The following is a 21,230-nucleotide window of genomic DNA, read 5'->3' on the forward strand; positions in this document are numbered from 1 at the left end:
TTATGGGCTTGGCCAAAAAAAAAAAAAAAAAAAAAAAGGGCAAGGGGAGAAATGACTCTTTAAAGGGTACAGGCAATAGGTTATTCTTCTGGAATGGTGGGCTAGCTAATATGGACCAACCCCTCCTGGAGTGCAACTAGAAAACCTGCAACAAATAGTATAAAAATCTTTTTGAAAAAAAGAAATCTGTTTGAGGGCATGAGGAGTGAACAAGGATGTGAAGAAGTACAGGACCAAGAGTAGACAGGAGAAAGAAACCCAGGGATGAACCAAACATCTGGAAAGACTTTCCCCTCAAGATGCTGCTAATTCCCATAAGAGCTGCCCCAAGGTTGAGAAGTGGAACAGAGCTTTCGACAGACTCAGGGGCTACAGTTTGAGAGTGAGGATAGCCTGGAAATACCCAGGAGTGAGGGGTGTAGAAAGGTTAACAAAAAGGGAAAATCTAAATTACTATTCACTGTATAAAATGATAATAATATTAATGCCTAGTGGGGTTTAAAACCTAGAGAGAATTAAAATTCATGGGAATAGCATTTAAGTTGGTAGGGAAGTAAATGGAGTAACAAAGTTGTAAGGCTCTTTCACTGAATGGGAAGTGGTAAGCTTTCTAATTTAAAGTAGACTCTAATAAGTCAAGAATGCATGTTGTAATGTCTGGTAATGACTAAAAGAATAATTAAAGAATGCATAACTAACAAACTAATAGAGAGGAAAAAAGAGGAATAATACAAAACAGTCAGTTTAAAAAAGAGCAAGAAAGGAGAGAAAGAGGAACATAAAACAGGTGGAACAAATAAAAAGCAAACAATAAGAGAGTAGATTTAAATTCACATATACTAGCAATTACATTAAACGTAAATGGACTAAATGCTCCCATTAAAACACGTGGATTGTTAGAGGATAAAAATAAAAACCAATTACATGCTGCTTACAAGAGATAAACCTTAATATAAAAATGCAGAAAGTCTGAAAGCAAAAGAACGAAAAAAGATACAAAAAGTAAACACTAACCAAAAGAAAGCTGGAATAGCTCTGTATTAGACAAAGTAGATTTTAAGGCAAAAAGCATTATTAGAGCAAAAGACAGACAACACATAATGATAAAAAGTTCAATTCACTAGGAAGATATAAAAAGTCTAATTTTGTATGCACCAAAAAATACAGCCCCCCTTCCATACACAAAGTAAAGCAAGTATTGGTTAGAGCAGCATGGTGTTATAATACCAAGGTCAAAGGGTTTAGAATCCCATACTGGCCAGCCATTGTCACTGCCCACCCCCCCAAACCCCCCAAAAGAATAGCAGGTAGGAAGTCTACATGCCAGGTTTTGCCTGGAGGAGGGCGAGCTGGTTTGTGATTCTACTGTCCTCTCAGGAGGTAGAATCTCAGGAAGTAGAATGCCTCTGTGGTGTCAATATTCCAGTGCCCACAGCATGATGCCAGTGCTTAAAAACACATTTTTCCTATAACCCAGACCCTAAACAAAACCAACTGCTTTATCTGGGGCTCAGCCAAGAAGCTATGACTTTTTTCCCACACTGATGGAGAGACTGACTCTCTTGGGATTACTGAGAGATGATATACCTGTATGGGGTCATCTGTATATAGCCATATAAGCACACGTTATCATCAATTTGAGGGATTTCTAAGGGTAACTCTGGCCCCCTGTGCTTTTTGCTGTTTTTAGAGCCAAACACCTGGGTGAGATGTGGTCCCACTGTAATCCCATTTCAATGTGAGGGTAGTGACAGTGCTGGGGTTTTCAACTTTCCTTTTAGCCACAGAACTCTTTCTTCAAGTTTGGCTTATGTAGGAGCCATGTATATTGAACAGATAAAACCTGAGCTCCAAACCTGTTCAAAATGAGGATTCTACCACCTCAAACAGTATCCTCTTTAAGAGTATGAGGGAACAAATTGCTCTAAGAAACAAATACCAGGAAGAAATACCATTTTTATCAGATGGGCCCAGTGACACACAATTTTTATATGAATGCATGCTTCTCTGCCATGGTGGCCAGGACACTCAGAGCCACTCTGTGATCACTGTAGGTATTCGTTTGTTCACCCCGAGAAACAAATACCAGGAAGAAATACCATTTTTATCAGATGGGCCCAGTGACACACAATTTTTTATATGAATGCATGCTTCTCTGCCATGGTGGCCAGGACACTCAGAGCCACTCTGTGATCACTGTAGGTATTCGTTTGTTCACCCCAGCTTCTTATTTTCCTATTCTTGTTTTCTCTTCACCTCATTTCCTCCCATAGTTTTTAAAGTCATGCACTACACGCTATATGTCATTTGTTAGACCATGTCAGAACTTTTTGGAGAAAGTCAGATTATAAGTTAGTTAGTTAAGCTCTAGCTCTTAATGTGTTATACATAAAGATCTGTGTTATGGGTTGAATCATGTCTCCTAAAAGGGTGTTGAAGTCCTAACCCCTAGTACCTGTGAATATGACATTATTTAGAAATAGTGTCTTTGCAGATGATTGAATTAAGATGACATCATTAGGGCCTTAATCCAATAGAACTGGTATCTTTGTAAAAAAGGCAAATTTGAACATGAAGAGAGGCAACCACACAGGGAGAATGCCATGTAAAGACTGCACTTAAGCTGCCACAGCCAAGCTAGAGTGAGGCCTGGAACAGATCCTTCCCCAGTGCCTCCGGAGGAGGCCCTGCCAATACCTTGATCTTGGATTCTAGCCTCAGGAACTGTGAGACAATACATTTCTGTTGGTTAAGCCACTCAGATTGTGGGACTTTGTTATGGCAACCCTAGGAAAATTGTACAGGATACAAGATGATTTTAGTTGCTACATGGTTTAACTTTAAAAAAATATTGATAGTAATATATTTATATTAATGCACATTAGAACAAACATACCAAGTGACTCAAACCTATGATTTTCAGGCATGTTATTGCTTAGGACTAGGGTGAAGTGGGTATGTGTTAAGAAAATGACAGCACATGAGGGCTGTACGGTGTAGTTTAGGGCAGAGATTCTGCAGCCCAGGTTCTCACATACTGGCTTCACCACTTACTGGCTGTGTGACCTTGAACAGATTCCCTAGCCTCTCTGTGCCTTGGTTTCCTCTGTGCAATGGTGTTGATAATGGCAGTACCTACTGCATGGTGTTGTTGGATGATCAAATGCAAGATTACATATGCAGTGCTTAACACAGCCTGGGAGCCAGTTCAGTGCTTTATAAGTGTCGGCTCTTAATTTTATTACTTGGATATGAAAAAAATATTGATTGTGGCACATACATGAAAGAGAGGAGTCCAAGTTAACTCAGGAAGGTGGCTGGGAAGGGTGCATGACCAACAGTGTGCCACTCCTACCCTACCAGGGGCTCTGGAGTTTTCATGCCCAGTGGCTCTATCCTGGGTTTCATTGTTTTTTAACAACTTGTTTTGGAGGAACTTCTGTAAAGCCACTCTAATTTTTTTTGGAGGCCTATTGACTTCAGCAGCAGTCAGCGGGTTGATCCAGGGGTGTAGAAGAAACACCACCACATGGGATGGTCACCCACAGCCCTCACCTGCTGTTGAGCTCTGAGAGCAGACCTGGCCTTTCTCTTGTCCCAGGGCTCCTTCTCCTCTCTCTCCCCAGCTCCTCACCTGACTAAAGCTGATAAGAGCCAAAATTCGCCAGATTTTTCTGACATCTAACATTTTGTATCTTGCTCTTGACCCCCACAGATCATTCCTCCATTGTCTATTTACAATGTGACACGTCTGTGATCCTATCAGCTCAGAGAACTTAACGGGCCAACAGTGGTTGCCTCCCACCTCCACCTTCCTTGGGCCCCAGATAGGTTTCTTTCCAGGCTCTGGGTTTCTCCAAGAAGTCCCTAGGAAATGGTTTGATGCTAACTCTGCCCCATCGGATTCTGGCTCCTTGAGGTGGGATGCAGGCTCTCTTTGGCTGCAGGATGAAGATCAGAGAACTACTACAGAGGTCTCAGCACTGAGCGGCTTGTCCACACACAGATTCCAGCTCTGGGGACCTGGCTTGCCTGAGTCTCCTCTGCTTGTGGTGCAGACTCAAAACTTACCCGAGCCACGTGATAAGCCAGTGCCCCACATCACTGTCAGGTCCCAGCTCCCCCGCCCCATAACTGCAGGCTCCTCAATGCCCAGTTTCTCACCCTAGGTTGTTCAGGATAAAAAATCACAACTAGTCTTATTCCTACAACTGCCTCCTCAGCAAGCCTAGTGACTGTCCGGAATCCATCCACCGGTAACACTCAGAGACCGAGCCTCCACCCTCTCAATCCTAACAACCTGGCCTCTTCCCTGGTCACCTCACATCCATTGGCTCCTGACAGGCCATGTTCCACCTGATCTAAATCAAGTAACAGCAGCCCCTGCTACAAAGTCTCAGCTGCCGCTTTCCAGCTGTGTGAATCACCTGCACCTTGCCTTGGTTCCTTATCTGTGAAATGGGCACAATCACGAAACCTACCTTAAAAGGTTATCATAAGTATTATACAAGATGACAGAAGTAAAAACCCTGCAATGGTGGCTGGCTCATAGCAAGTGCTCAATAAACATAACCTTTCATTTCATTGGAAGAGAAACAGACTCTTCACCATAAACTCTTTTGCACCTTTAGAATTTTGTGCCATTTGCATGTATTATTATCCATATAAAGTAAGCAAATTAAAAGTAAAAACAAAAATAAAAGAAATTTCAGTTATAACTACAGTTTGGTTGTAGAATCAGAAAGTAGCTCTGATGGCTAATTTTATGTGTTGACTTGACTGGAGAACCCAGATATTTGGTCAAACATTATTCTGGGTGTTTCTAAAGGGCATTTTACATGAGATTAACATATTAATCAGTAGAGCAAAGCAGACTGTCTTCCACAAAGTGAGTGGGCCTCACCCAATCAATTGAAAGCCTTTAGAACGGAAAGATGGATGCTTCCCTGGAAAGAGAATTCCCCATCACACTTCATCAGCAACATAGACTCTTCCTGTCAGATGGCCTTTGAACTGGCACACTGGCTCCTCCTGGGTCTCCAGTCTACTGACCCACCCTGCAGATTGGGCTTGCCAGCCTCCATAAGTACACGAGCCAATTCCCTACAATAATCTCTTTCTCTATATATACATATATATTGGTTCTGTTTCTCTGGAGAACCCTGACTAATACATTTGCTATTGGTCAGCTCAGCCCTCAGTGAGGAGCATAATGAAGTGAGACCTCCCATCACAGCACCCCATGAGAGTGACTGAGCCCCAGACCACTCCTGTGCTCAGGGGCCCCCAGAACTCTTACTTGAGCATGCCCTCTCCTGGTTGGGGAGCACAGCAGGTGGCTGGGGATTCAGGTTTGGCTCAGGTTTGCTGGGAATAAAGACCTCAGCGTTGTCCTTCCGTTTAGCCGACAAATTCCTTTCCCTTTTATCACCTGTAGGAAAACAAGTGTTTACCTGTCAGACACTGAGCGCAAGCAGAATTGGGTCATTTGGTTCAAGTGTTTGTTTATTATTCGTTCACTTATTTACTTCACAAATATTTATTGAATTACCCTGTGCCAGTTCCCTTGCTAGCTTGGGATTGCTGAAAGTGCTGTGTGCCCAGCACCACATTTTGGTAAATAAATGAAATATTCTGGGACACACAAAGGTTTTCAAATTTTAACATTTCTGGAGCTGGCTGGTCAGCTCAGTTGGTTACAGTGTAATGCTGATAACATCAAGGTCCAGGGTTTGATCCCTGTACTGGCCAGTTGCTGGGGGGGGGAGGGGAAGAACATTTCTAAACAGGAACAAGCCTCACTATCAGTGGGGTGCAGCATGGTACATTAGTAATGGTGCCACAAAGGACGACTTGGAGAGGAAGGAGTACAGCAAAGCACACTCACTGCCCTCAGGGAGCTCACAGCTGAGTTGAGGAAAAGGCCGGCTGAGCAGATAAGAGAGCAGGGCTTGCACAGAAGGACCTGGTCCCCATGGAGAAGCATGTGCCCTAAGGGTGTGGCTGGCAGGTATGTGGGGAGGTGACAGTGAAGAGGGTCCTTATAGATGACTAAGGAGTTGCCAGGGGCACCAGGATGGGGGCATTCCAGACATGGGCAGCGTGTGTGTGTGTGTGAAGGCGGGCGAGGGCTTGAGGTGGCAGGTGTGGAGGTGAGGGCTAGTGATGGGCCGGGGAACAGAGCCGCATGGTAAGGGCCCGCAGGCCAGGCTCTAGAGTCTGACTTCCTCCTCAGGTCAGTGGGGCACCTGCACCCTGGCAGCACAGGGGATGCCTCCAGATGCTGGCAATTTGCCTCCATTTGCTGGGCAAACGATTTGTTTTGTTTTTTTACCTCATCTGATGGTCTAAGTTATTTATTTATTGGGGAGGGGAGGCAAATGTTTTTAAAGCAATTATATATCTCAATATGAAAAGAAAAAATATGTATCTGGCATTACAAATCCTTGATTTCATGAATATTACTGCTTAGAACAATCCCAGAATTATGAAAGAAAAGAAAGAGAAAGGGAGAAGGAAGGAGAAAGCAGGGGGAGGAGGAGAAAGAGAGAGAATAGAAGGAAGGAAGGAAGGTGACTGGTTTAAATACCAGTTGAAAACAGTACAAGTGGAAAAAAATAAAAAGAAAAGAAAAAAAATAGTACAGGTGGTTTGTGGATATGGCAAAAACCTGTGAAGAGGGGTGACAAATGGCTAGAGTTTGGGGAAGGTAGCCCCAGGGTGTTGGAGCCAGCAAAGGTTTACAAGCACAGGAAGGATGCATTCAAGATGACCAGGTGGAAAAGCAGTCCTGCTGGCAGCAAGGCAGGTGGGGAAATGGAACAGAGAGCCTGCAGGCAGGGAGAGCCCTCTGGTGCCTGCACTTGGGGACCTCCTGGCCTGGGAAGGAAGAACACCCGGGAAGTGCCTGCTAAGGTGCAATGGGAGAGGAGTCCCAGCAGAGGAGATTCTGGGGCCTGTGGTGGCCCACGGGAGGGGGAGTCCCAGAACCAAGGGCCCCCTGTGATTCTTGGGAGCTCAAGGTAGGTGTGGGGACCTGTGTAGGGTCTGGCCAACTCTCACTACCCTTTCTGCCATCTCCTCTTGACTCTGTCACAGACAGACATTTCTCCACCATTTTCTGAAGTAGTTGCTCCCTGGTTGGCTGGATACCCAGGGCCCAAGGGCAGCCCAGTGTGTGAGAGAGGAATATGTCAATCACAGGTCAATGGGACAAGACAGAGAATGGAGAGGGGCAGATGACCCTGGACTTCCCAAGGGCTGAGAATATGATACATAGACAGCCATGATTCAGTTCGGCCTCCTGAGTGCCCAGGCTCTGGGGTATGTCCTGGGCATGCTTGGCCTCATCTGCTCCCCCAGCTATCCTGGGCTAGTTGCTCCCTGGTTGGCTGGATACCCAGGGCCCAAGGGCAGCCCAGTGTGTGAGAGAGGACTATGTCAATCACAGGTCAATGGGACAAGACAGAGAATGGAGAGGGGCAGATGACCCTGGACTTCCCAAGGGCTGAGAATATGATACATAGAGTGACAGCCATGATTCAGTTCGGCCTCCTGAGTGCCCAGGCTCTGGGGTATGTCCTGGGCATGCTTGGCCTCATCTGCTCCCCCAACTATCCTGGGGGTAGACACTCCTCTAAGGTAGGCAGAACAGTGGTCCCCAAAGATGTTAAAGCCCTAATCCCCAGCCCTGTGAATGTTAAATTACAAGGCAAAGGGGAATTAACACTGCTAGTCAGCTAACCTTAAAATAGGGAGGTTATCTTGGATTATTCGGGTGGACCCAATGTAAACACAAGGGTCCTTAAAAGTGGAAGAGGGGGCCGAGCCCATGGCACACTCGGGAGAGTGCGGCGCTGGGAGTGCAGCAGCATTCCCGCCACGGGTTCGGATCCTATGTAGGGATGGCTGGTGCGATGCGCTCACTGGCTGAGAGCAGTGCGGACGGTCACAAAAAGGACAAAAAAAAAAAAGAAAAAAAAGTGGAAGAGGGACAAAGTTTCAAATTGGGATGATGAAAGACTTTTGGAGATGGACAGTAGTAATGATTATGTAACAATATGAATGTTCTTAATGACAATGAATTATACCACTAAAAATGGTTAAAATGGTAAATTTTATGTTAAATGTATGTTGTGGATTGAATGTCCCCCCCCAAACTCATTGAAGCTTGACCCCCATTGTAACGGTGTTAAAAGTGTGGGAAATCTGGTTATGGTATTTAAAAGGCAGAGCCTTTAAGACAGTAATGATTATGTAACAATATGAATGTTCTTAATGACAATGAATTATACCACTAAAAATGGTTAAAATGGTAAATTTTATGTTAAATGTATGCTGTGGATTGAATGTCCCCCCCCAAACTCATTGAAGCTTGACCCCCATTGTAATGGTGTTAGAAGTGTGGGAAATCTGGTTATGGTATTTAAAAGGCAGAGCCTTTAAGAGGTGATTAGATTGTGAGGGCTGTGCCTTTGTGAATGGATTGATCCACTTGTGGAGTGACGGAGTGATGGTTGTGGTTCTGATGGCTTTATAAGGAGGACAAGTGAGATTAGCTCTCTCTTGCTCAGGCCATTCTCTTGCCCTGTGATACCCTGCATTGTCACGGGACTCCATATAGCGTTCCCACCCAGAGGAAGGACCTCACCAGATGCGCCCCCTGGACCATGGACTTCCCAGCCTCCAAAACTGTAAGAAATAAATTCTATTTCTTTATACATTTCCCAGTTGCACGTAGTCTCTTACAAGCAACAGAAAACAGACTAATCCATATATATGTTACCACAGTAACACACACATTCTCACACACACACACCCACAAGTGGAAGTGGTGGAGGGAGGCAGGAGAGGAGAGTCAGAGGGAGATGTGACTGCAGAAGCAAAGCACAGAGAGATGCAAACTTGCTGGCTTTGAAGGCTGGCTTCCTTTGAGGAAGGGGCCATGAGCCAAGGAATGTGGGTGGCCTCTGGAAGCTGGAAAAAGCAAGGAAACAGAATTTTCCTGAGAGCCTCCAGAAGGAACACAGGCCTGCTTATTGGAGTGAACAGGACTAAAGCCATGCTGGGACCTAAAACCACACGGGTTCTAAAATATTTTAAAAAGATAGTGTTTTTCTTGGCATGCATTTCTCTGAGTTCCCTCTTTTCCCATGGTTATCTGATATTTTGAATCTTGGTTATGGGGCAAGATGACATTATTTACATGAATGTAAAGTTGTTTTCCAGCCAGCCTGAAGTTGCAGACTTGCACGTACTACCCAGAACCTGAGATAACAGCAAAGATGAGAACAAAACCAGACGAGGCCTCAGAGAGACCTTGCCCCTGAGACCTTCCATGAAGCTCTCACTGATACTCATGCCCCTCCCTCCTGCTTTTCTCTTCCCACGTTCCATTTCCTCATCCCCCTCTTTAAAACCCCCTCAGTAAACCTGAGGCTTTGAGATGGCTTCAGTCTGGCCACTCTCTTTCAGGTTCACCAGAGAGATGGGTTAGCCCAACATCTCTCCTCAGGTCACCAGTATTCCTGAATAAAAGCTGACTTCCAGTTTTTGCCAACATCTGACTTTTGAGTGGTTTGCTTTTGTCTGGGAGCAGGCAGCCGGACTTGTGAGTTCAGTATCAATTTTGGGGAGCCTGAGCCAGGAGCTGAGTGGTCCCTTGTACCACGCTGACACTGATTTTAGCCCAGTGAGACTCACGTTGGACTACTGACCTACTGAACTGTAAGATAAGAAATCTGTGTTGTCTTACGCCACCAAGTTTGTGGTAATTTGTTACAGCAGTGACAGAAAACTGATACGTCCCATTACATGGGAAGGCTCTGAGGTTCACTCATCCAAGGGCAAAGAGCTAGGAAGTGATGTGAACAGGATCTGATCAGGCCTGCCTGTCTCCAAGCCCAGCCCTCAACTATTTTATTCCCCAGCTACTTGCCCCCTCCTCTCCATTAGACGGCTCTCTAGAAACTGGCCGGGAGGTCTGCTTCGGCCATCAAAAGTCTATACAAGGATATGTTCCAGGGTACCTAAGTATGCAGATTCCTGGTGCAACCCAGCCACGCTGGCCCTTTTCCTGTCCTTGGCAAAACAAGCTCTTTCTCTTCAGGCCCTGTGTGCTTGCTGCTCCCTGTGCCTGTGGCTGTGCCTATGGCTCGGCTGTCCCATTCCTGTCTCAGCTTAAACATCATCTCCTCTGAGAAGGTGTCCCTGACTACTCTTGCTAAAGTGGCCCCAACTCCCACCCCCTACCAGCCTCTATTTTATACTCTTCACAGCTTTTAGGACCATCACGTACCAGTCTCTCCTCCTCTCTCAATTCCCAACCTGACCCATGAACTTGGCCCTCTCCTTTCCAGTTACTTAAGAAATGACTTCTGCCTTTCCCTGTGCTGTTCACTCGTGGCCCTTTATTTGCAGGAGGACGAGTCGGATTGGAGACATGGGGGCAGGGAGCCACAAGGCTCAGCCCCACTCCTCCTTTCCTCCTCCCAGCCCAGAAGGCATGGCCTCCTCCACCAGCTGACGCCCATGCCAGCAGCAGTCCAGCTTGGCCAGCATCGGAGGACGAGTCGGATTGGAGACATGGGGGCAGGGAGCCACAAGGCTCAGCCCCACTCCTCCCTTCCTCCTCCCAGCCCAGAAGGCATGGCCTCCTCCACCAGCTGACGCCCATGCCAGCAGCAGTCCAGCTTGGCCAGCATTGGGGTGGGGGCCTGTCCCTGTCAGAGCAACAGCACTGAATGGCCTCCATCCCTGCTGTCATTGGGTGTAAAGGTGATAACCGGCTCTTCTTCTATCAGAGTCCGAGGCCTGCCTCTCTTTGTTTAATAAGTTTGGAGGGAAAATGAGTGGGTTACTTCCTGGCTCCCCAAAACCCAACTATTGCTTTGTAACTTTACCTGGTTTCTTTAGTCAGGCTAGTGGTTAGAGCTCAGGCTCTGGTCTCATACTGCTGGAATTTTGATCCCAGCTCTTCCCCTTCCTAACTGTGAACTTGGGCAAGTTACTTGACCACTCCATGCCTCAGTTTACCCATATGAAAAACAAGTACAATGGTAGTATTTTCCTTGGGGTTGTAGTGAGGATTAAATGAGGGTCTCTAGCTAAGGCCTTTGGAATAGCACTTGGCACATGTTAATAAAACCTCAATAAATGTTGGCAATTATTATGATATGTGCATTTATGTGCTTATTGTCTGATTTCCCTGCTAGAATGTGAGTGCCTTAGGAGAAGGGACTGGGCCTGTCTCGTCCTAGTACAGTGCTTGGGGCGTGATATGTGCCCAAGAATGAATGAATGAACAGCCCAGAGCCATACACATCTTTTCAGGCTATTGCTAGCTGTTCTTGAATAAATGTGCAACATTTGTTAGAAACTCCAGTCCCATGCTGGGGACTAGGAGACCATACAACAGGCCCCTTAGCCTCTAGCCTGCTCTTCTCTGCAGAATCCTGTCTCCTGCTGGGGCTGAAGAAGCCTCCAGAGGCCACAGATGAAAGGGACAGGGGCAGTGATAGTGGGCAGAACGCCCCACAGCCCCTGTGTACATTCAAAGCCTGGACAGCCCCTGCCCATGGCAGATGTCACTGCAGTCAACATGGGGTCTGCCAAGCAATCCAATTGTTAAAAAATGTAAAATGGTGAGAAATTCGTTTTCTCTGCTCACTTTATGCCCAAGTGTCACTCCTGAACTGTGCCTGGAGTCAATTGTCTTTGTGTGGCCTGGGCCTTCAGACCTGGAAATCACTGTCATGCCCCCCATTTCTAGGGCAGGGGCTTGGTCAGCCTCCTGGGAGCCCCCTCCTGCCCTTGACGCCTCTGGGAGAAAATCCCCTGCAGCAGCGCAGTCCCAGTGGGTCTCGCACAGAAGGATCGAACATCGCCCTTCCCGCGTGATGCTCTAGCAGGAGGGTGGACACCTTCACTTACTTGACAGAGGCTTCCTGAGCAGCTGCAATATGCCAGGTGTGGGCTGCAAGCTGGGGACGCTGGCCTGTGCCCAGCAGAGCATCACAGGCCATGGGGAGAAAGACAAGTCGGGTCAGTGAGACCAGCGTCCTGAGGACACCGTGGGAGCACAGAGGAGGCCTGACCTACCCGGCCGTGCGGGGAGCACCGGAAGGCTTTGTGCAGGAAGCAATCTCTGAGCGGAGTCATGAGGGAAAAGCAGGGAGCCAGCATTCAGGGTTCAGGGTTCAGAGTGGAGAGAAAAGGGCATGTGTAATCTAGGCAGAGGGAACTGCCCGAGCAGGGGTTTGGTGCTGGAGAGAACATGGCGAGAGCACGTCTGACGGGCAAATGTCGTCTTCTATGGAGACGTCAGCCACTGGGTGTGTATTTTCCCAGGGCTGCCTGTTATGGGCTGAATTTTGTCCCTCCACCCTCCCCCCAAATTTATATTTTGAGTCCTAACCCACAGGAAGCGATTGTATTTGGAGACAGGGTCTATAAAGAGGTAATTAAGTTAAAATGAGGTCATTAGGGTGGGCCCTAATCCAATCTGACTGGTGTCCTATAAGAAGAGACTAGGACACAGACATACATAGAGAGAAGACCATGAGAAGACATGGGGAGAAGAGGGTCACCTATAAGCCAAGGAAAGAGGCCTCAGAAGAAACTCACCCTTGATCTTAGACATCCACCCTCCAGAACTAGGAGACAATAAATTTCTGTTGCTTAAGCCACCCAGTTTGTGGTACCTTGTTATGGTGGTCCTAGCAACTAACACACTGCCTGATTTCAAACAATCCCTCATTTCCCTTTCCTTAGGTTCGCTCTGGTTCAGAAACTATGCTCTTCCCTTAGCTGGCATAGCCAGCTTTGAGGATGCACTGGGGATAGAGAGAGAGGAGCAGGCAGAGGTGAAGCCAGCCTGAGTCCGGGGATAAGGGCTCTTGCCATTAGGCCTCTCCCTACCTCCTCCTCTCTCCTCCCTGTCCCCACCAATTGGTTTGCTCACTGTACTTTCTGGGATCTCTCTCTCTCTTTTTTTTTTGGCGGCTGGCTGATATGGGGATCTGAACCTACAAGGCTGTGCTTTAACCAACTGAGCTAACCAGCCAGCCTTTGTAGGATCTTTTCTGAAAAACCTCCTCCAGTGGACAGCTGCTGTTTCTGCCTGCCCAGCATCCTTGCTCCTGCTCCAGAGTCACCTTGATTTTCCTTTGGAAACTACCTTCAATGCACTGTCAGTCCATGTGGTTGGGTAGTGATAACCACACCCCTTAGTCTGATTGACTGGACCTGGCCAATCAGAGCCATGGTGATTAGTTCAGAGATAACATGTGACCCAATGTGGGTTGACAGCCAGGCCTGGGACTTTTGACGGAGCTTTTAGGAAAGAAAAATTCACTTTCTGATGGAGTTGCAAAGCCCATCAGATCTCTTGGAAAGCCTAGCTAAGAATGGAATCCACACAAAGGAAAGCAGAGATGAGAGGGAGAAGGGAAGGAGAAGAGAGAGAAGGAAGAAAAGGGGAGAGAAGCAGAGAGAAGGGGAGAGAAGAGGAGGGAAGAGGAGGGAAGGGGAGGGAAGAGGAGGGAAGGGGAGGGAAGGGAAGGAAGGTAAATGAGTCCTGCTACAGCTCTGGACTTTTCAGTTATCTAGGCCAATAAATAGTCCCTTTTGCTTAAGCTACCAGAGTAGCCAGTTGGCATGTAGATGCTGCTAAACATCCAACAGTACACAGGACAGCCCCCAACAATTATCTGCCAGACATTTACCATCTGGAATTTCAGGTTCATTTGGAAGCCTTTGCCTCTTGCAATCAACAGATACCTGACTGATATACCTCCTGGCCTATGAGATGGTCTACATAAAGCTGAATCCAAAGTACTCCTGGAGGTATAAGTCCTACTATTAGATTCAGAGACACCAAAGGCAAAGAAATGTCACAAAAGGCAGAGCTCACTTTTGGAAATGGGGTTAAATTCCAGCACCACAAGAGTGTCTGGGCCCTGGGGAGGGCGTCCTTCTGTCTCCTGGTCCTTGAGAACATCCTTCTGCACTGAGTCCCCACTGGAAAGAGGGGGGTCATCTCTGGGGTGGCCCATCAGCACCTGGTCCTCAGCTTCGGGCTCAGAGAGTACGTCTTCTTCGATAGAATCATACTCATCACTGGAACAATCCTTTTGTTTCCTTTGCAGATTTATGCTTGGTTCCAGGCTTTTTCTTAGCTCCTGCCAAAAGCCAAGAAGAGAGATGAAAAATAAAATATGGGACTTTGAGAAGAACTTATTTGAAAATAGATCATTTGAACCAAAGAATTATTCCCACCAAACTAACACTTGACAATATCATCTCAGCCCACGTGTTGCCACTCCTAGAAGACGAGAAAACAAAGGATGGGGAAAGACAAGCAACTCTCTGGACAGAGCAGTATTTACAGCACTGATTGTGGTGTCTGTGTCCCTGAGATGTCACTAAAAATGCATGTGCGTGTGTGTGTGTAACAGATGATATGGTTCTGGGGCTTGTTAAAACAGACTGTGGAGTTCCACCCCCAGATCTTCCGATTCAGTGGGTCTGGGATGGGGCCTGAGAATTTGCATTTCTAATAAGGCAGTCCTAATGCTGCTTGTCCAGGGACCACACTGTGAATATGAAATCTCAAAGGCCTCCAAATAACCCTAAAATTCCAGATGGTAAAATGTCTGGCGGATAGTTGTTGGGGGCTGTCCTGTGTATTGTTGGGTGGTTAGCTTAAATGTCAAAACATTTAGCATTTACGGCTTGATGATTTTTTCATCTGTTTCTTTTGTCTCCCTGAGACTGTAGATTCCTTAAGGCTGAGCATTAAGATCTATACTCAGAGTGACCAGAAAATGTATCACCTAAACAAGGATACTTCTGAAAGGGAAAAAGGGGATAGAGAGTACAAACTGGATTATCCAGACAAACAGTATGTTTGGTCAGCCTAGCTATGCTACCCTGTAGCCCTTGTAGTACATGACATAGTTCTGAGAAAATGAGAAGCAATCAATAAAGGTTTAATGATTGACCAATAAACCTAATAGCTGTGTGGTAGGCTGAATAATGGTTCCCCAAATATATTCATGTCCTAATCCTCAGAACCTGTGAACCAGTGAGTGCTCAGGAGGAAGTGAGAACACTATATAGAAAATTTTTATCATCTTAGAGAAATCATCGTAAACAGACCAATAACGGAAATAGAGACATTAAAGGTGAGGGCTCAGGTAACGAGTCACATGTAACTGGAAACTTGAGGAGAGGGAATCCTGTCATACAGTAGCCGAATCTTAGCTGACTTGTGTCCTACAGTTATGTGGCAAGCAGAGCTTATAAATGATAAACTTGGATATTTAGCTCAGAAGATTTCCAAGCAAGGTGTTGAAGATTCAGTCTGGTTTCTTCATGCTGCTTAGAGTAAAATGTGAGAGAAAAGAGACTGAGGGAAGAACTGTTAAGTAAAAAGGAACCAGGACTTGACGATTTGGGAAATTCTCAGCCTAACCAGATTGCAAAAGATGCTAAAATTAGGAGACTCACTGTCAGGAAAGTGTGTCCTGGAGAGGAAACCAAGAGTGTGGCTGGACAACCTAGTATCTCAGAAAGAGCCAAAGTTCAGAGTACTCAATCACACAACGGACTCTATGAAGAGACTAGACAGGTGACTCACAGATCCCCTTAGACATCTCAGCAGAAGCCAGGAATAGGGATAGGATTATCCAGGAAAGATTTGTAGAGGAGCCTCTTGTCTAATAGAGTGAATCCTAAAGACATACACAGGAGTCACACATGGGTTTCGAGAATGTCATACCAGCAGAAACACTACCAGCTTGTACTGAATGGGAGAAAGGATGAAATGAAAGCAGGCTGCTAGGCTTCCCAAAATTCTACAAACTGATAAAACTACTCATCTGCAAACACATGCTATCCTTCCTGAAAAAGGAGATCCAAACCACAGAGAATTATTTCCAGGTCTTGAAATGTACTGAAGTTTGCCCAGTGGGTTGTTAAATTGCCTGGGTTTGGTGATTCCTTTTTTTTTTCCCTTTAATTTCCCCTTTTTAAATGGGAATGTCTATAACTGTCAGGCCATGCCTGACCCACCATTGTATTTGGGAGCAAATAATTCGTTTTCTAGGTTCACAGGTCCACAAATGGAGAGGAATTTTTCCCAAAATGGATCATACCCAGAGTCCCACCCATACATAGTTAATTTAGATTATTTAGATGATGAGATTTGGGAATTTTGAGCTGATAAAACTACAGGTAATATTTTGGACTTGAGTTGATACTATAATGGGTTGAGACTTTTAGGAACCTTGGAATGGGATGAATGTATTTTGCATGTGGGATGGACATGAATCTTTGGGGGATTTTTGTAGGCTGAATAAATGCCCTCCAAAGACGTCCACATCCTATTCCTCAGGACCTTACCTGTGAATATGTTACCTTCCATGTCAAAGGGACTTTGCAGATGTGATTAAGTTAAGGATCTTGAGATGGGGAGATTATTCTTGATTATCCAGGTGGGCCCAATGTAATCACAGGGGTCCTTATATGAAGGAGGCAGGAAGATCAGATTCAGAAAGAGAAGACATAAGGATGAAAGCAGAGGTCAGGGAGGAGGAAGATGCTACAGTGCTGGCTTTGAAGCAGGAGGAAGGGGACATAAACCAAGAAATGTAGGTAGCCTCTAGAACCTAGAACAGGCAAGGATATGGATTCTCCTCTAGAGCCTCCAGAAGGAATGCGGGCCTGCAAATGCTTGATTTTAGACCAATGGAACTGATTTTAGATTTCTGACCTCCAGAATATAAGATAAGCCACCAAGTTTGTGTTGCTACAGCAGAAATAGGAAACTAATACAGCCATCTATCTTTTATAGCTGTCTCCCTCCCATCCCCTCAATACCAAGAATCAGTGATATTTATTGAGCAACTAGAACACTCCCTGGCACACAGTAGGTGCCTGATAAATATCTGCTAAATGACTAAATAAATTATATCATTGACTGGGTGGTGGCTGTGAGCAGAAGTGAGGTACACTCACATACCTTGGAGGTGGCATTAGTGATGTGACCCTTAGCAAGTTACTTAAATCCTCTGAGCTGCATCTGGACATCTACAAAAATGGGTTAACAAATCTCTGCCTCTCAAAACTGTTTTATTAAAGCAGTAGTCTGAACTGGGGATGATTTTGCCCCCAACCCTCAGGGAAATCCTCTGAGCTGCATCTGGACATCTACAAAAATGGGTTAACAAATCTCTGCCTCTCAAAATTGTTTTATTAAAGCAGTAGTCTGAACTGGGGATGATTTTGCCCCCAACCCTCAGGGGACAATTGGCAATGACTGGAGATATTTTTGGTCACAACTGGGGGGCGGGGAGTACTATTGGCATCTATTAGGTGGACACCAGGGACTCCACTAAACATGCTAGAGTGTCCCACAACAAAGAATTATCTGGCCAAAATATCAATACTGCTGAGGTTGAGAAAGCCTGTGTTAAAGCAAGTTTGTATTCACCACTGGCACTTAAAAAGATAAGACATGGTCTTCTAATTGAGTGTATTCAGAGGTCCATGCAACTTTCATTGAAATGAGACTGAGGTCATGGCTCATGTCTTCACAGTTTGATTGTGGTGGGCAGTTGGAGGGTCAGCAGATTTATTGCTCCTCTCCACGAAAGCACGAGTTGCTGGGTGGCCTGAGATTTAACAGTGATTTCAGTGATTTTAAGATTAGCAATCCTTTACAGTAGAATAATGCCCTGTACTCTATAAAACATTTTCAACTCTTTCTCTCATTTGATCCTCACAATGATGCTGTAACACACATAGGTGGAGTAAAAACCTGGTATTACCTGAATTTGGTCAAAACAGGATAGCCTATTGGCTCATGCTCTGGGCCCAACCCCCATTCTCAGATGAGGTTGTCTTAAGTTATGTTCTACAAGGCTGGGGGCAAGGCTGGTGAGAAAGCAGTGGACAGTCCCTCTCTCTGCACCCTCAGTGTTCTTGCCCAGCCACTGTGGATTGAAAAGATAATATGGGTGCTGACTAGCTGTGAGACTGCTGTCCCTGTCCAGGAAACTCCGGTCAGTCTCGGGGCCCAGAACTGTCCCACTGATGTTGAGGGAGAGTGGAGACACTGATCACAGCTCTCTAGGAAGGATTTGGATCTGTGAGACTGCTGTCCCTGTCCAGGAAACTCCGGTCAGTCTCGGGGCCCAGAACTGTCCCATTGATGTTGAGGGAGAGTGGAGACACCGATCACAGCTCTCTAGGAAGGATTTGGACGGGGCATTAGGACTCTCAAACCCATGGTCAGCTGAGCAGGCTCCCCCAGCCTCTTCATTACCTTCACAATGTTGCAACCCCATATTTTAAGTGGCTGAATGTCTGGGGTCCTGAAATTTGAGAACTGAGGCCTAGAGTTTGTGAGCTGGTCCAACATCTCACAGTGACTAAGTGAGGGGCAAAGCCGCAACCTCTGCCCTCAGCAATTCTCCTGATCCTTCGAGATCATCCATGTGCAGAACAGACTCTCTTGCATCCTGTCATGGCCTAGCCAATGGGCAGTACAATATGGCAAACCACCACACATTAGTGCACTCAGGCATGCGCATGAGCTACGGGTTGTGGTAACAGGGACTGGAGCGTCCAATGTGGAAGGGGCGACAGACTGACAGCGCATAAGGAAAGACAAATAGGGGCATTGCAGATGTGGCCAGGACTGCAAACAGAAGCCCCTGTCTGGATGAGGGGACAGCGTTGACTGGGCTGAGGGTGCCCCAAAGAAAGGTGGCCAGGGAAGGCCGAGTGGTGAGAGCAACACAGTGAGTGGCCTCGCGTGTCAGGTGGTAGCAACAGCAGAGGTGAAGAGCAGGAGGCAGAAAGGGCTGGATGGCAGGGGAGGTAGGGTCAGGGCTTTGTAGGCTTTAGGAAAGAGAATGGATTTTGTTTTATGCACGATGAGAAGCCACTGAAGGGCAGAGATACCACAGCATCCGATTGCTGTTTCTCAAGATCACTATGGCTCTCGGATACCAGATGGATTTTGAGAGGCAGGGCAAGGGCGGAAACAGGGCGAGCAGCCACAGTAGCAAGTGAAGGAGGCAGGTGGTCACAGAGGTGGGGACAGGGAGATGGCCTTGAGGTGAATCTGGGAGGCAGCGATGACAGAAATGGCTGACTAGGAATTAACAATATGCATACCCTTTGACTCAGCCCTCCTAGGAACTTATCCTTCAAACTTAAGTATACAAAGATTATTGAGGCATCCTTTATAATAGAGAATGATCCAAATGTCCATCAATAAGAGATGGATTAAATAGGGCCGGCCCCGTGGTGCACTCGGGTGAGTGTGGTGCTGCGCTCCCACCGCGGGTTCGGATCCTATATAGGGATAGCCGGTGCGCTCACTGGCTGAGCGCAGTGCGGGCGACACCAAGCCAAGGGTTGCGATCCCCTTACCGGTCACAAAAAAAAGACAAAAAAAAAAAAAGAGAGAGATGGATTAAATAACTAACAGAGCAGGTGTCCACGGAGCTGCAGGGAACCCATACAAAGAACAAGTAGATCTTATGTACTCCCTCAGAAAGATATCAAGATATACATTTAAGAAAAAGAATGCCAAAAAATGTACATATAGTATGAACCCAATTTTAAAAATAATTATTAGTTTCTACACATGTTTACATGTATACAAAAACAAACACCAAACTATTGAGTCTTCTCTCTGAGAGTAATAATATGGGGACTTTCATTTTCTGCTTTGACTGATTGATTGATTGATTTTTAGCATGTATCCAATTTTGCAATTGGAAAAAAATTACATATTTACATTTATGTTTAAATCCTGCCCCTTACTCCTGAAAATGAATACATTCCCCACAGGAGTGGCAGGTAACGGCGGTGCAGAGGACCCTGGACAGCCAATTGTTGAAAAATCACTCATCCCTATCCCTGGAGCACATCTAGTTTCCAAAAAGTGACTTGGAAAGTGGTGAGCAGCAGCCCTCCAGGCTGGAGGACCATGAAGGAGCGTCTGTCTGCCTCCAGAGTAGTGTATCCAGTCAGGAGGTCCAGACTGAAAAGCAACACACCCAGCGTCTCAAACAGTAAGAAACCCAGGAGCCCTTCTCGTACAAAACCTCCCAGGTGACAAAATCCTGACAGCGAAGGGAGAGATCAAAATAAAAATACAGACATGGAGAAGCTGTAAGGTCTAATGGTGGATGCTGATGCCATGCAAAGACTGAATAAATCCTAGGCATCTATGTACAGTAGGGTTATGGACCAGATCACAACATTACAACCCTCGACCCTTCGCTTAGCTTACAAAAACCAGCAGAGAGCAGACAGTGTAGGTGCATCCCTGGCCTCATTTTCCATAGTAGGCAGTCAACTCAAATCCATCTCAAATGAAAATATAGAGTTTAAAAAGATGGTAACCCCAACCTCTTAATATTATTTCATAATGTATTAAACTGATGGATACTTTAAGAAATAATATTTTTTTTGTGATAAAGAAATTTAAATTTCAATAATTCCTCCTGTTTTCATTCAGTTTTTCTTCTGTTAAATTAATGCAAATTTAAATGCCACAAAATATACATAAAAATGAAGCCCATATTGCATATGGCTGGTACCATCTTCACAAAGGAGAAGAATACATTTGCTTGTGCTGGGTTTGTGAGTAAACTTTAGGAACCGAAGACCTTATAAGGCTCACATGATCTAAAACCATCTGTTCCAGGGGCAAAAGGGAGATGAACTAAGAGGCAACATTCCCTTGAGAAAGCTGTTGAAAACCTCTCCATCTGGAAAGATGAGGACCTTGGGTTGGTTGCTTTGAAAGCCAATCTGCGGACACTTCAAAGGCATGCCATGCCGTGGGATTCACCAGGTGCTTTGAAGTTGTTATCCAGAAATTTCTTACTTTATAGCTTGGCTTTAAAACCTTGTTATATTCAATCTCAGTGCTCAGTGTTTAAAATGACAAGTTCAAGCCCTTTCAACAGAAAGCCCTCTTCATGGAGACCAGGCTGCTACCACCGCAGGTGGAGAGCATGGGATGGGGGCTGCAAACTAATTGGCCTCCTCAGTGAGAGCTGGGGAGGAGGTGGGGGATGGATGCTGATGTAATTAAAGACTTCAAGGGGGCTGCTAGAACCACTGACTCAAGGCAGCAGGGGTCTGATGGCCAATGGATTAGTGCCTTACACACCCGTTCTTCCTCTTTCTGCTGGGCTAAGAAA

General features: G+C 45.9%; 1 protein-coding gene across 1 annotated transcript in view; it reads right to left on the reverse strand.

Moving 5' to 3' along the window:
* The window catches only part of KIAA0556 (KIAA0556 ortholog), a 171,901-nt gene that overhangs the window by 78,724 nt on the left and 71,947 nt on the right, over positions 1–21,230 (reverse strand). Inside the window, exons 7-8 of the mRNA XM_008566623.1 lie at positions 13,913–14,180; positions 5,300–5,431 (exon numbers count right to left, since the gene is read on the reverse strand). Coding sequence (XP_008564845.1) covers positions 5,300–5,431; positions 13,913–14,180 — 400 coding nt within the window. The remainder of the gene's footprint in view (positions 1–5,299; positions 5,432–13,912; positions 14,181–21,230) is intronic.

Source organism: Galeopterus variegatus, unplaced genomic scaffold (assembly GCF_000696425.1).
Source record: "Galeopterus variegatus unplaced genomic scaffold, G_variegatus-3.0.2 Scaffold256, whole genome shotgun sequence".
Classification (NCBI taxonomy): Eukaryota; Metazoa; Chordata; class Mammalia; order Dermoptera; family Cynocephalidae; genus Galeopterus; species Galeopterus variegatus.